Source organism: Gekko japonicus, unplaced genomic scaffold (genome assembly GCF_001447785.1).
Source record: "Gekko japonicus isolate JY-2015 unplaced genomic scaffold, Gekko_japonicus_V1.1 scaffold1021, whole genome shotgun sequence".
Classification (NCBI taxonomy): domain Eukaryota; kingdom Metazoa; phylum Chordata; class Lepidosauria; order Squamata; family Gekkonidae; genus Gekko; species Gekko japonicus.
The window spans coordinates 628684-642137 of NW_015176479.1; the positions used below are offsets into that span (position 1 = coordinate 628684).

The window sequence follows — 13454 nt, forward strand, 5'->3', positions numbered from 1 at the left end:
TACTACTACTACTACTACTACTACTACTACTACTACTACTACTACTACTACTACTACTACTACTACTACTACTACTACTACTACTACTACTACTACTACTACTACTACTACTACTACTACTACTACTACTACTACTACTACTACTACTACTACTACTACTACTACTACTACTACTACTACTACTACTACTACTACTACTACTACTACTACTACTACTACTACTACTACTACTACTACTACTACTCTTACTTTTAGGAGGCTAGTTTGGGGTGCATACCAGCTCCCCAAAGAACAATAAATCCCTGAAGGTGGTTTAGGCTAACCTCATCTACATTCAAACAGCTTAATCCCTACTCCCCCCCAAAAAAAACTCAAGCTGAGGCTGAAATAGAACTGGAATGGATGTTCAGCATGTTTAGGCTTGGCAGCATACAGTACATGTATTAGTATTAACTGAAGCCATATTTTACACCTGGTTTGAGCAGGGAGTACTCAATTTAATGTAAGCCTACAAAGCCAAGCACATATGGACTCCCTTGTAAAATATGATACAAAGTTCTGAGTAGTTCATGTAACAACAACAACTGGTCGCTGGCAGAGGTAATTAGCTTCCATCCTGTCCACCAAATGCGCCTCTATCGACTGCAACGAGCATAAAAACAGGCAAAGTCATCTGACCAGCCTACAGCCTAAGAGCAAAGCGCGACGGAGAAAGGCTAGAAGCATACTTCAATGGGGTAAGGAGCTGGGAGGGCCTCTTACAAAGAAAGAGGAGCTTTCCTTAAAGGCTCGTAACTTCTGCAGGCAAAGGGGGGAAAAAACCTCCCCCCCCTCCAATTAGATTGGACATGTTAATAAGGAAATCCTAAAGGCGAAGTGGATTAACAGCTCGAATTTCCTAACTTCCAGAGGCAGGAAGCTACCCCACAGCAGACAGACAATCTCATTAAAGGGGGCTGGGGACGCTTAAAAGCACAATGCTTCTAAAATGCCAAAGCAAGTCCACCCCTTTGAAAATCCTTAGACAAAGCATATCCCCAGGCACATGATAAGTTCAGAAGGCTACCCTGCCAGGATTGGTCTAGTAAGGGTTATCTAGGAGGCAGAGAGAAGGGCGTGCAGTTGCTGATCTGCCACAAGCCGTCAAGGGAAGACACCCACCGTTATGCTTCCCAACATGGTCACGGCACTGAGAACCGTGCAAGGAACGGGATACGTGCGGCGGGATTTTTCGTTTCTCCTACTTTCCCTCTATCTTCCAGAAGCCACTCTACCTGAAAGCACAAAATGCTTTTTAAACTCAGGAGCTTCAAACACAGTTAGGAATGCCATGCAAGAGGGTGGTGTGTGTGTGTGTGTGTCCCTCCAGGGGGGAAAAAAATTATCTGCAGGCATCTGAGCTGAACCCTTGAACAGCCCAGCATTAAAAGTTACAGACGTTTTATTTTAGTCACCGTGGCATAAAAGCAACAGCAGCTCTACAATCCTCTGAACGCCCCACTTGTAATACTATGTATATCTCTCCAGTAACGATATGCTGGAGGAATAAGCGACTTATTTTTTCTTTTTTTAAAGCTTATTAAATATTAAATACTCTCTTTTTAGGCATACATTACTTTTGTCGAGAAAGAGACGAGTCTACAGTTAAATGGCCCTATGCATCCTCCTCTGCGCTCTCCTGCTGTGAGCTGCCAGCGCCCTGCGACTCAAATGCGACCCGCCTCCTACGGATCCAACGGAGAAACGGGTATCTGATGGGTCACAAACATTTAGAGTTTCTTCAAGCATGGGGTTATGTGTGCAGCATCAAATAGCAGGTAACGAGCCCCTTTCCTTTTTTTTCTTTTCTGCCAGGTGCCAGAGTTTTTCTAGTGTCCAGAAAACTGCCAATGTCATTCCTGTGAGCAGTCAACTCACGTGTCAAGAAGGGGCTTGCTCGCTGCTGGAGGCACTTCCACCCAGTGGACACTGTTGGCAAACCACCCCCACCCCCCCATCTTCCTGAGAGAAGGAAAGCCAGGAATGGCCACTGCCAATGCTGCCAAGTTGTGTTTTTTTTAAGTTCAGTCTTCTTTTGATTTTAGCAAAGAAGTAACTTTAAAAGCACTTGGGAAGCTTGTACCAAAGTCCTCTGAAGTTCTCAGAGAAGAGAGTCGTCAGTACATCCTCCTTCAAGCCCATAACGGAATTCCTGCAGATTGGAGACTCCATAGAAATGGACAAAGGCTGCAGCCACCACCAGCACGTGAAAGATCTGGTGGGACTGGAACTGTGGAAATGCAAAAGACGTGTTAAAGATTAGACAAAGACATTTTGCAATCATTCTAGCAGGGCCAAAAGAAGGGGCTTGCTCGCTGCTGGAGGCACTTCCACCCAGTGGACACTGTTGGCAAACCACCCCCACCCCCCCATCCCATCTTCCTGAGAGAAGGAAAGCCAGGAATGGCCACTGCCAATGCTGCCGAGTTGTGTTTTTTTAAAGTTCAGTCTTCTTTTGATTTTAGCAAAGAAGTAACTTTGAAAGCACTTGGGAAGCTTGTACCAAAGTCCTCTGAAGTTCTCAGAGAAGAGAGTCGTCAGTACATCCTCCTTCAAGCCCATAACGGAATTCCTGCAGATTGGAGACTCCATAGAAATGGACAAAGGCTGCAGCCACCACCAGCACGTGAAAGATCTGGTGGGACTGGAACTGTGGAAATGCAAAAGACGTGTTAAAGATTAGACAAAGACATTTTGCAATCATTCTAGCAGGGCCAAAATGCAATATCTTCTTTAAAGAGTCCAAGTGGTTAAGTGCGCGGACTCTAATCTGGGAGAACCGGGTTTGATTCCCCACTCCTCCACTTGCACTTGGCTGGATGACCTTGGGCAAGCCACAGTTCTGGCACAGCTGTTCTTGAAAAAAGAGCAGTTTCTGTCAGAGCTCTCTCAGCCCCACCTACCTCACAGGGTGTCTGTTGTGGGGAGGGGAAGGGAAAGGAGTTTGTAAGCCGCTCTGAGACTCCTTTGGGTAGTGAAGGGCGGGGTATAAATCCAATCTCCTCTTCTTCTTCAAGTTGAAATCACACAACATTTTTAAACAGTTGAAAAGGCATCTTTTGCATTCTCACAAGGGAATTCACAAAAAGAAGTCTGTTTGGGACTAACCAGTTGGTTCTAACTTCCTGTTCAAAAGTGAAACCTCTTTTGTGCATACTTTTATAAAAGTATGTTGTGGGAAACCAATCTAGTCATAGGTTTCTAATAAGACTTTTGTGGAACGCACATATGTACCTGCACCACACGTTACAGGGTACGCGAAATTGGTGTTTTGTAGTCAAGACACCCATCAAGATGTCCTCCTCTCAGAGGGAGAATGATGAACTCTATATCCAGTAAAACAAATGTAAAAAGGAATCCTTAACAGCACAGAGTAACTTCACAAGCAAAAATGCTGAAGCAGCCGCCGCCGCCGCCAACACTCCTGGATGGCCGATGTTGTGCCTCCACGGTCAGAGACACGAAGCTACAACCTAGTGATTCCTTGGCCATTATTCAAGAACCATCAGAAAAGCCACAGCAGATGACAGTCCCTAGCAAAGGCCACACTTACCCAGATGTCAAACTTGCCAGGAAAGAAGCGCTCTGGAATTCGGGCAGCATACAGTCCAGCTCCTGTTATGTACATCATGGCCATAAGGAAAAACCAGCCCATCTGGCCCATAGTGGTGGCTTTCACAAATCCTTCTGCTATGGTGAAATGCATGGTGGGGACCACACCACTCAGCCCCAGCCCCAGGAACACCCCTGTGAAAAGAACAGCAAGATCTGTCAGCATTTAAAAGTGCTTCAGGAGCTTCAAACACAGTTAGGTGGCCAGGATATGTTGCTTTTTTTTTAAAAAAAGGGAAAGAAACCCTGGTAAAGAGGAAGAAGGAGAAGAGATTGGATTTATACCACGCCTGTCACTACCCGAAGGTGTCTCAGAGCGGCTTACAGACTCCTTTCCCTTCCACTCCCCACAACAGACACCCTGTGAGGTAGGTGGGGCTGAAAGAGCTCTGGACAGAAACTGCTCTTTTTTCAAGAACAGCTGTGCCAGAACTATGGCTTGCCCAAGGTCATCCAGCAGGTGCAAGCGGAGGAGTGGGGAATCAAACCCGCTTCTCCCAGATTAGAGTCCGCGCACTTAACCACTACGCCAAACTGGCTTGGGGGTATTCTGGAGGGTTAACAGGGTCCTGGGAAAGCTGTTGTGAACATTTCCAGATTCAAGTTCTAGCTCCCACACCTTGTGTGTTTGTGAACATTTATAAAAATGGGGAAACCAAAGCAAGAACAGCCTACACTACTGCCACAATTAAGGAGGAGAAATAAGTTGAGCTTCAGGAAAAACAGGGTTGCAATTACCTGTAACTGCTGTTTGGTGCAGTGGTTAAGTGCGCGGACTTTAATCTGGGAGAACCGGGTTTGATCCCCTACTCCTCCACTTGCACCTGGCTGGATGACCTTGGGCAAGCCGTAGTTTTTTCTCTTCTGATAAGAGCTGTTCTTGAAAAAGAGCAGTTCCTGTCAGAGCTCTCTCAGCCCCACCTACCTTACAGGGTGTCTGTTGTGGGGAGGGGAAAGGAGTTTGTAAGCCCTCTGAGACACCTTTGGGTAGTGAAGGGCAGGGTATAAATCCAATCTCTTCTCTTCTTCTTCTTCATCAAGTGGTTTTCTGAGCAGGCACACACTGGGACTCTGAGTGTGCACAGGCCAGCCACGGAAAAGATTTCCAAAGCTTTCTGGCAGGCTACGGGCGCCCCTCCTCCCCCTGGTGCTTTCCCACCAAACAATCATATGACCAGGAAGAGGAGTGCTGAGAGACTGCAGCAAGATGGTGGACCGAAGGCCAACTGCATGTAATATTTGAGGAAATCTGTTTCGTGTACATGAAGACGTGTGCACATGCCGAGTCTCTGTTCTCCCATGTACACAGGGTTGAACTTGGCTTGTGTGTGTGTGGAGGGGGTACTGCTGGTCTCTAGCTTAATTCTCACATCTCCTTGTTAACGCTTGAATTTACATGCTAATTTGCTGCTATCCATTGATCTTGCCAGCCACCTGATCCAATTTCAGCTCTGCATAGGCGTCTTGGCTCTGAATGGCCCCTCCTAACGGCTGCCCCCTACCCTCTCTTTTCCTGTAAGTAACACTTGAGGAGATCTTATTCCATTTGTATGAAGAAGTGTGTTTTGCACACGAAAGGGCCCGATTCCGCCACGGCGGAAATCGGGCCTGCAAAGCGGGGGTTTCCCCGCCCCCTGCCCCCACTTGGCAGACCTATTTGCACACGAAAGCTTACACTTGGAATTAAACTCTGTTGGTCTTAAAGGTGCCACTGGACTCAAACTTTGTTCTGAAGGCTGCCTTTAGAACCAGGCATTAACTAGAGGGCTTGGAGCCAAGCTCGCCAGAGAATTGTAGAGTGGTAAAATAAAGCCCAGCAGGCTTTAAGCGTAACTAGTCTGTTGTCTCTCAACAGAACTAACAGATAGAACAGGAAACTCCACCCACTTGGGACTCTCCAAAACTACAGGAGGTGAAGAGGTCCAAACAACCCCAACTAAAGGGCACAATACCCTACTGATACAGAAACACCTTTCACTAAGATCCATGGAGGCCCTATTAACCCCTGCCTCCCAGGATTTCACCTTGAACTGAGAACAGCCAGGAAAAGGTTTCTTCAGTCAGACATAGCTAAGCTTTAAAACAGGCTTTCATCAGGCCACACCTCACAGAAGGCAGAGACGAAGAAGGTTTCATTCAGTCAGGCAGTGTCTGCCAGGCCACACCTCCAACCTTCTTCCCTCCGGAACCCAGAGAAGGGAGAGGGGAGGGCCTCCTTCCGTCAGGCAGTCTCTGCAGGCCATACCTCCAGGTTCTCGGATTCAAGGGACACCGGGGAGGGGAAGGAATTTCTTCAGCCAGGCAGGCTACAGCCAAAGCCTTAGAAAAGAGCTGTTCTGAATCAGAGGCTGTGTTAGACAAAACCTCCAGGTTTTCCCCCTCAAAGCACATGAAGCCAAGAAGGGGGAACGTGCCTTTATTCAGGCTGGTGCACAGCCAAAGCCTTTGAAAAGAGTCAGTGAATTCTTTTAAAAACATTTTATTGTCGGGTCATAACAACCTGTCCAATATTATAACATTCCCTCATTTCTATTATAGCCCTTTCCCCTCCCTCCCTCCCTCCCATTCTCCAGGCTTCCCACAGTGGTCCCACCCCTACCTAGTTTCATTTCTTGTCTGATCCTTCCTCCTAAAACAAAGTTTAATACGTAATTATTATTTTAACTACCTTTTTCATATATTCTATCTCACAGGTAAGACCATCGTCTTCTGTTCAACCCTTTACACATTCTATTCTTAATAATTATTAAAGCACAATAAGTTGTTCTTAAGAAAGAGTCAGTGAATTCAAGGCTCTGGCACACCACATCTCACTAGTAAGGGCGCGCACGGGAAAAAAATATTGGTATTTTTCGGTTCGGGTAAACCTAATCTGAAAAATATCGGTAAATGCCAATACTCACAAATCCCAGTATCGGTATTATACTGGGATTCAGGAAACACTCGGCATTGCTGAAAACATTCGGCTGTAACTTGAGCTGTGTCAGTTTCACTGCCCCTCCGCTTCCAAGCAGAGGGGGAGTGAAACTGACCAGCTCTCCCACCCATTCACTTCCGCAGCGGAAGCAAAGAGAGATTGGGGAGGAAACTTTAAATGCCTCCTCTTCGCTTCCCCAGCCAGCCTGCCAAGGTGCGCTGGCCGGGGAAGTAAAGAGAAGGCATTTAAAGATGCCTCCCTAATCTTTCTTTGCTTCCCCAGCTAGCCTGCCAAGGGTCACTGGATGGGGAAGCAAAAAAATGGGGGGAGGCATCTTTAAAAGCCTCCCCTTCCTTTTCCCAGCCGGCCTGCCAACGCGGGCTGGTGGGGGAAGCGAAGAGAAAAGGGGTTTAAACCCCTTCTCTCCAGTGTCATGCCGCAGCGGCAGCAGGATCTCCTATTGTATCCTATGACCCCATAGGATACAATGGAAAGATCGTGCTGCTGCTGCAGTGCGACTCCAGAGAGAAGGGGTTTAAACTTTAAAGCCCTTCTCTCTGATCCCCTGCTCTCTCTTCGCTTCCCCAGCCAGCCTGCCAAGGCACGCTGGCTGGGGAAGTGAAGAGGAGTCATTTAAAGATGCCCCCCCTCTTTTTTCAGTTCCCCAACCAGGCTGGCTGGGGAAGTAAAGGGGATGCTCTTAAAGATGCCTCCCCTATCCTTCTATGCTTTCCCAGCCGGCCTGCCAAGGCACACTGGCTGGGGAAGCAAAAAAAGACAGGGGAGGCAAAAAAGGCATTTAAAGATGCCTCCCTAATCTTTCTTTGCTTCCCCAGCTGGCCTGCCAAGGGGCACTGGGTAGGGAAGCAAAAAAGGGGGGGAGGCATCTTTAAAAAACCTCCCCTTCCCTTCCCCAACCGGCCTGCCAAGGTGGGCTGGTGGGGGAAGTGAAGAGAGAAAGGGTTTAAAGTTTAAAGCCCTTCTCTCTAGAGTTGCGCCGCTGCAGCGGCATGATCTCCCATTGTATCCTATGGCCCCATAGGGTACAATGGAGCGATTGTGCCACTGCTGCGGCGCAACTCTAGAGCGAAGGGGTTTAAACTTTAAACCCCTTCTCTCTTTACTTCCCCTGCCAGTCCGCCTTGGCAGGCTAGCTGGGGAAGCAAAGCAAGATGGTGGAGACATCTTTAAATGACTCCTTTTCCCCTGGAGAATGAAAGGGGGATGGCATATAAATGCCTCCTCCTTCCTCCCCCAGCCATGGCTCTGCTGCCTTCCCTAGCCGTTCAGCCCCGCAAGTAGAGCGGGTCAGCCCCCCAGGTAGAGCGGGTCAGTTTCACTCACCTCCACTTTCAACCCCAGGTGGGTGAAACTGACCCACTCTCCCTCCCCTTTGCTTTCCCAGTCCACCCGCAGTGGCAGGCTGACTGGGAGAAACAAAGACAAATCGTGGAGGCTTTTAAAGATGCCTCCCCTTCTCTTCCCTACCCAGCTGCCCTGGCAGGCCAGCTGGGGAAGGAAAGGCAGATCAGGGAGGTATTTAAAGAAGCCTCTTTGATCTGTTTCCCCTTCCCTCCCTGATTTGGGGAAGAGACTGAATAAAAGCCGAATAATTGGCTTTTATTCCGCACCACTTTATTGGGTAGCCGAATCAGATTAGGGAATCTGATTTGGCTGAATTTAATCCATTCTGTTTTGCCAAATGCACACCCCTACTTGCTAGGGAGGGGGAAGGTGCCTTTATTCAGGCTGGCTTTCAGCCAAAGCCTTTAAAAAAAGAACTCTTTTGATTTCAGCTCTATCAAATCGTGCCTTCAGGGGAAATTGGTGACAGAAAGAGCAGGCAGCTCTGTTGTGTGGACCCCTTGGCAGATAAGGCACAGAGAATGGCTGTTTAACAGAACCATTCTAAAGTGACAGTTGGCCCAATCCTGAGGAGGCCCTGTTTGAGCCATAATGACACAGTGGAAATCCAGAAACATTTCTTCTTTAAATATAGTTTATTCTTCACTAGAATAAATACTGATGGAAAAAACCTCTGACAGAAATATGTCTTCCCAGCCTCAAGAATGAGGTTGGGGAAAAACAGAGATAAGCAGTGGAGATCATCTCTTTGTGGTAGCAAAAAGGGAACAGAGGGAGTAGTGCCCTTCCTCCTGGTAATGTGGTCATTTTTGGTGGGAATGCACCAGAGGGAGGAGGGGCGCTTCTAGCCTATTAAAAAGCTATGGAAATCTTTTCTGAGGCTGGCCTGCGCACTCCCAATGTGGGACTGCATGAATCTAATACTTTGGCCATTGTAGGCTGGGGGGGCCCCTTTGAACATGGAAACTGAAAGCGTAGAAATAATGGTGGCTTTGGAACCAAAACTACAGTTCATGCTCATTGCACTCCAGATGTTCACACGCAAGACCTGACAAGATGCAAACAACTCAATTCAAACATCGCCCATTCCCCCAAATTGCCTACCACCTCTGCTTGGGTGTCCAGCCTGCTCATCTCTACACTTCATTCCCCTTTGCAGGTGAAAAACAGAAAAGAAATGTTACACACTTTCACGTTCAACAATCCCTTTTATCAAAGTCTGAACATGCCCTCCAAGAGATTTCACTCCAGGCAACTCAAAAGAAACCCCAAAATTGAAATAATTTTTCTTTTTCCAAAAGGGGGGTTCAACCGCCACTATTTATCTGAAATATGAATCCCTAGGACTGTGAGGACAGCGCTGACTCTTCGGCTTTGAAATGGAGATGAGCACTGCAACCCTAGAGTCGGACTCGACTGGCTTTCGAGCAAGGGAACCGTTACCTTTTTACCTTTAAAAAGGAACACCAAGGCATTTATTTATTTATTTAGTCCTGTTCATGCCACCCATCTATGAAAAACATATTCAAGGTAATCCACACAAAAGCCAATGCAAGCAAACACCGTACAAGAAAACAACCAACAATAAAAGTACCCAGCCATCTCTGCTGCTCCACTGCTGCTGCTGAAAACACCTTCCATGGCAGTGGGAAACCGGGGGCTTTATGTGACCAAAGTCCCACCCAAGTGTCACAAACTTTAGCTACAGAAAAATTTGGTTTTAAGGACTTAATTTGATTACCACTGCAAGTGTGGTCTAGTTGGTTCAAAACTTCATTTTGAAGCTATGCCTCCAAAGCCTTCAACCTGTTTCCTACATTTGCCATTAACCTGTTTACTGTCAGTGAAAGGATGAATTTCCTTTTTATGTTCCAAAAAGGAACACCAAGGCATTTATTTATTTAGTCCTCTTTGTGCCACCCATCTATGGAAAACATATTCAAGGTGGTCCACACAAAAGCCAATGCAAGCAAACACCGTACAAGAAAACAATCAACAATAAAAGTACCCAGCCATCTCTGCTGCTCCACTGCTGCTGCTAAAAACACCTTCCATGGCAGTGGGAAACCGGGGGCTTTATGTGACCAAAGCTCCACCCAAGTGTCACAAACTTTAGCTGCAGAAAAATTTGGTTTTAAGGACTTAATTTAATTACCACTGCAAGTGTGGTCTAGTTGGTTCAAAACTTCATTTTGAAGCTATGCCTCCAAAGCCTTCAACCTGTTTCCTACATTTGCCATTAACCTGTTTACTGTCAGTGAAAGGATGAATTTCCTTTTTATGTTCCAAGGTGTTAATAGGTTAGTGTCCCATTATCTTTGTTCCATTTATCCCATCACGTGTTCTGGTCCCAGTCTGGGCAGCCCATCACTTTGATTTCCTCTGGACCAGCCAAGCAGGAAGACCATGATGGGACTTGCATGGGGAATGTTTTCAGGCCAGAAAACCAAGAAGAACCATTCTAGGCTCTCCAGCCACATCAGTTTCTGAACTAAGATAGGAGCAAATCATAGCCTGAAAACATCTGCAAAGCATAGTGGCGAAAGCCAGTTTCTTTTATTAAGCTCTGCCCGACATGTTTGACAGGGCTTCAGTGTATTTTAAAGAATCACACCTAGACAACAACTCCAGCTTAGACATTTCTTCACATCATATCACAAAAAAGGACTTTGTGTTTCAATGAAAAAAAGGTTACCCGGGAAAACAGCCTGTTGGAACAAAAGTTACATCTTTATTATTCCAACTGACTTACTTGGAAAATGTCCGAGACACCTTTTCTGAATGACAGTAGACTGTATGAAAAAGCCAGGAAAAGCTGAGACACAGCACTGCTCCAAGGAAGAACATTCCGAACACCACCTTTTCCTGAAGAGGGGCCATGAAGTACATATTTGGCCTAAGCATGGTCAAAATTCCCAGGCAAAGAAATAACACAAAGCCTGTAATTGAGATACAGCAGAGTCATGTCAGCCAAATTTGTCACAGGAACGAGAAGTCTTATGCCAAAATAATCATAAGGAAACGAGACCCCAGCAAAGGACTACGCCTGGGACCTCTGTTTTTCCCCTTCTTTGTTTGCACCCTGCAAGATGGATGACAAATAATTGCAGATTAAATGGTGTGTTTGTGTGTGTGTGTGTAATGCTAAAGCTTAGGAGCAACATTAATTTGCCGCAGTAGGGAAGAAGCACAGGCCAAACTCACCTGTACACCAAACGGAACAGTCACTATGTATGGATTCATCTACCAATTTTGTAAATCAGAATTTAAAACTACTACATCTGTACCGCTACAAGCTTCTAAACCAGCAAAAAGATGCATGAAATGTTCCATACAACTCCATTTGTTTAGAACAGCACTTTGATCTAGCGACTGCCATCAACAATGAATCTGTTATTTGGCTAAGGGCAACCAAGAATGACAGGGCAGTTGCTACTCTATTATTTTTAGGCTTCAGGCTATGGCCAATAAAGCCGTATCATTGAAGGAAGGAAGGATACCAAACTACTTTATTATTTGTTGAGTTTTAGTGTATTTTTTACTGCAGATATTTTTTTTATATAAACAGGAATTACCATGAGCTTAATGGGAAAAAGAACATAAATGTTTTAAATTAAAACTAACAAGGCTGGAGGACCATTACACTTTACATTATATGACCTCTAATTAGGATACCTTATGGAGCATTCCGGATAAAAACAGTATTCTGTGGAAGAAAGAGCTTGTGGCCATTCAAATCCTCTGTTTCTATTGCTTCAAGGTAGGGAGAATTTTGTAGCAAAGCTGTTAAGTCTATTATGACGCACATTGTGCCTAGCTGTGCTTAGGTGCTTTTCAAGGTTCAGTTGTAGGACTTGCCCTAATCATGCCCTTGCACCCTGCTCTGTTATCCCTGCAGCCTAGTAGCTATTCCTCTTTCAAAGTATTTAAAGCAGCCTACAGAAAAAGCTTACCACTCTTTACCTCTGGGAAGAGTAGGTACTTTTGACATTAAACATTCAGTCTTTAATTTTATGGTTTTAGGACAGGAAAAACATTTTGGCAGCAAAGCTACTAACATAAAATTCTCCTGAAAATAATCACAACTCTCCAGATCCCAGCGTAGGAAAAATAGTCAGCTTTGAATGTATGTTCCTGTGGCCTTGAGAAACCCAACCCCCTCCCCCTCTGTGCTTGAAACGCCAAGATGCAAGGCCACACCAGGGTGGTTTGCACATTCTGTCTTCTAAGCCAGCTGGATTTTAAGTTGCAGAACCCAAGCATGAACTCTCCCTCTAGCGTTGTCCTCTGCCACGAACTTTTATTGGGCCTCCTCCCTGTTTGTGCATTTATATGCCTTTTGTTTAATTGTTTTTAAATATATATATGTATGTTAAATGCTGTTAAGGACAAACATCGGCTATGTTTCTGAAGGCGCTACATGTAAAGTTCGCATTATTAACATGCTCTATCCCTCAGTGTAAGAAAGAGGAAGGAATTGGTTTTATGGTTGCTGTTAAAAGTTGTATTGTTACCGTGTTTCTCCATTTAAGCGCTTGCGTTACTCTATTTGACTATGGGATGGTTCCTTTCCTAAGTTTATTTATAGGCATTCAAGCAAGCTGTTTTAATTACTTGAATGGGTCTGCTTTAGTAGTTTTCAGTTACCTACATGTGTTTGTTTTCAGTTACCTATATGTGTTTGCCTTAAAACCTTGACATATAATAACCAATGCTTTGCTATTGATCAATAATGCTATGTAACTGATATATCAGCAAAGAAATACATAGTTTGCTTTCCAGCAAGTAAGAAAAACAAGTGACCACATAAGGCTTTGCTAGATAAAGGAAGCGCTTGACCATATATGGGGATTGATAGGCAATTCATTAAAAAGCTAACTCTGCAAAAGAATAATTGTCAAAGTATAATTGCCTGGCTGCTGTTGTTAAATGGAAACTCAAAACTGTGTACAGGAAACGTATAGCTCAACCACAAGCAAAGCTTAACACCTGCAAGAGACAAGAGACGCTTGTGGTCGCCAAAAATAAGACGCTTCGTTGCAAAGTTCATGGTGTTTTTTTTTTCTTTATCAGCTAGACATGTATTTCCTGTTTTTGCTTTCTGTAGCCTTGCAAAGAAAAGTATTTAACCCAATGCCCCCCACCCCTCCGCGCGCAGCCCGTTTTGGAGGACCTCCTGTTCGTTCCTCTGGCTGTCGCCTGCGCGCATAATAAAGATCTTAACTGACTCTCTTTGGTGTCCAGCCGTTCTCCTTCAGAATTCTTGCTTCATTTCCTGGTGCATTTGGCCGGAGGGGGGAGAAGCGAGAGTCCTTAAGGGGACTGGGCTTTGGAGCCCCCTTGAGCCACGACCGCGGAGTCAAGTCCGCCGGAGCGTGACTTACTTTTGGCAGGGCCCATTTCCTACTTTGGAAAGCCGATCGTTCCTCACCTCCTGCAGGCTCTTCTCTGCTGTCGCTTGCTCATGGCGAACCTGGACTGAAGGAGACTCAAGCCAGGGATTCCGGAATCTTCAGGAAAG

General features: G+C 45.6%; 1 protein-coding gene across 1 annotated transcript in view; it reads right to left on the reverse strand.

Moving 5' to 3' along the window:
* Positions 1 to 2553: 2553 nt before the first annotated feature.
* LOC107123867 (adiponectin receptor protein 1-like) overlaps positions 2554 to 13454 on the reverse strand; it is a 27508-nt gene continuing 16607 nt past the window's right edge. Inside the window, exons 4-7 of the mRNA XM_015427209.1 lie at positions 10686 to 10872; positions 7913 to 7991; positions 3593 to 3817; positions 2554 to 2689 (exon numbers count right to left, since the gene is read on the reverse strand). Coding sequence (XP_015282695.1) covers positions 2561 to 2689; positions 3593 to 3817; positions 7913 to 7991; positions 10686 to 10872 — 620 coding nt within the window. The 3' untranslated portion in view covers positions 2554 to 2560. The remainder of the gene's footprint in view (positions 2690 to 3592; positions 3818 to 7912; positions 7992 to 10685; positions 10873 to 13454) is intronic.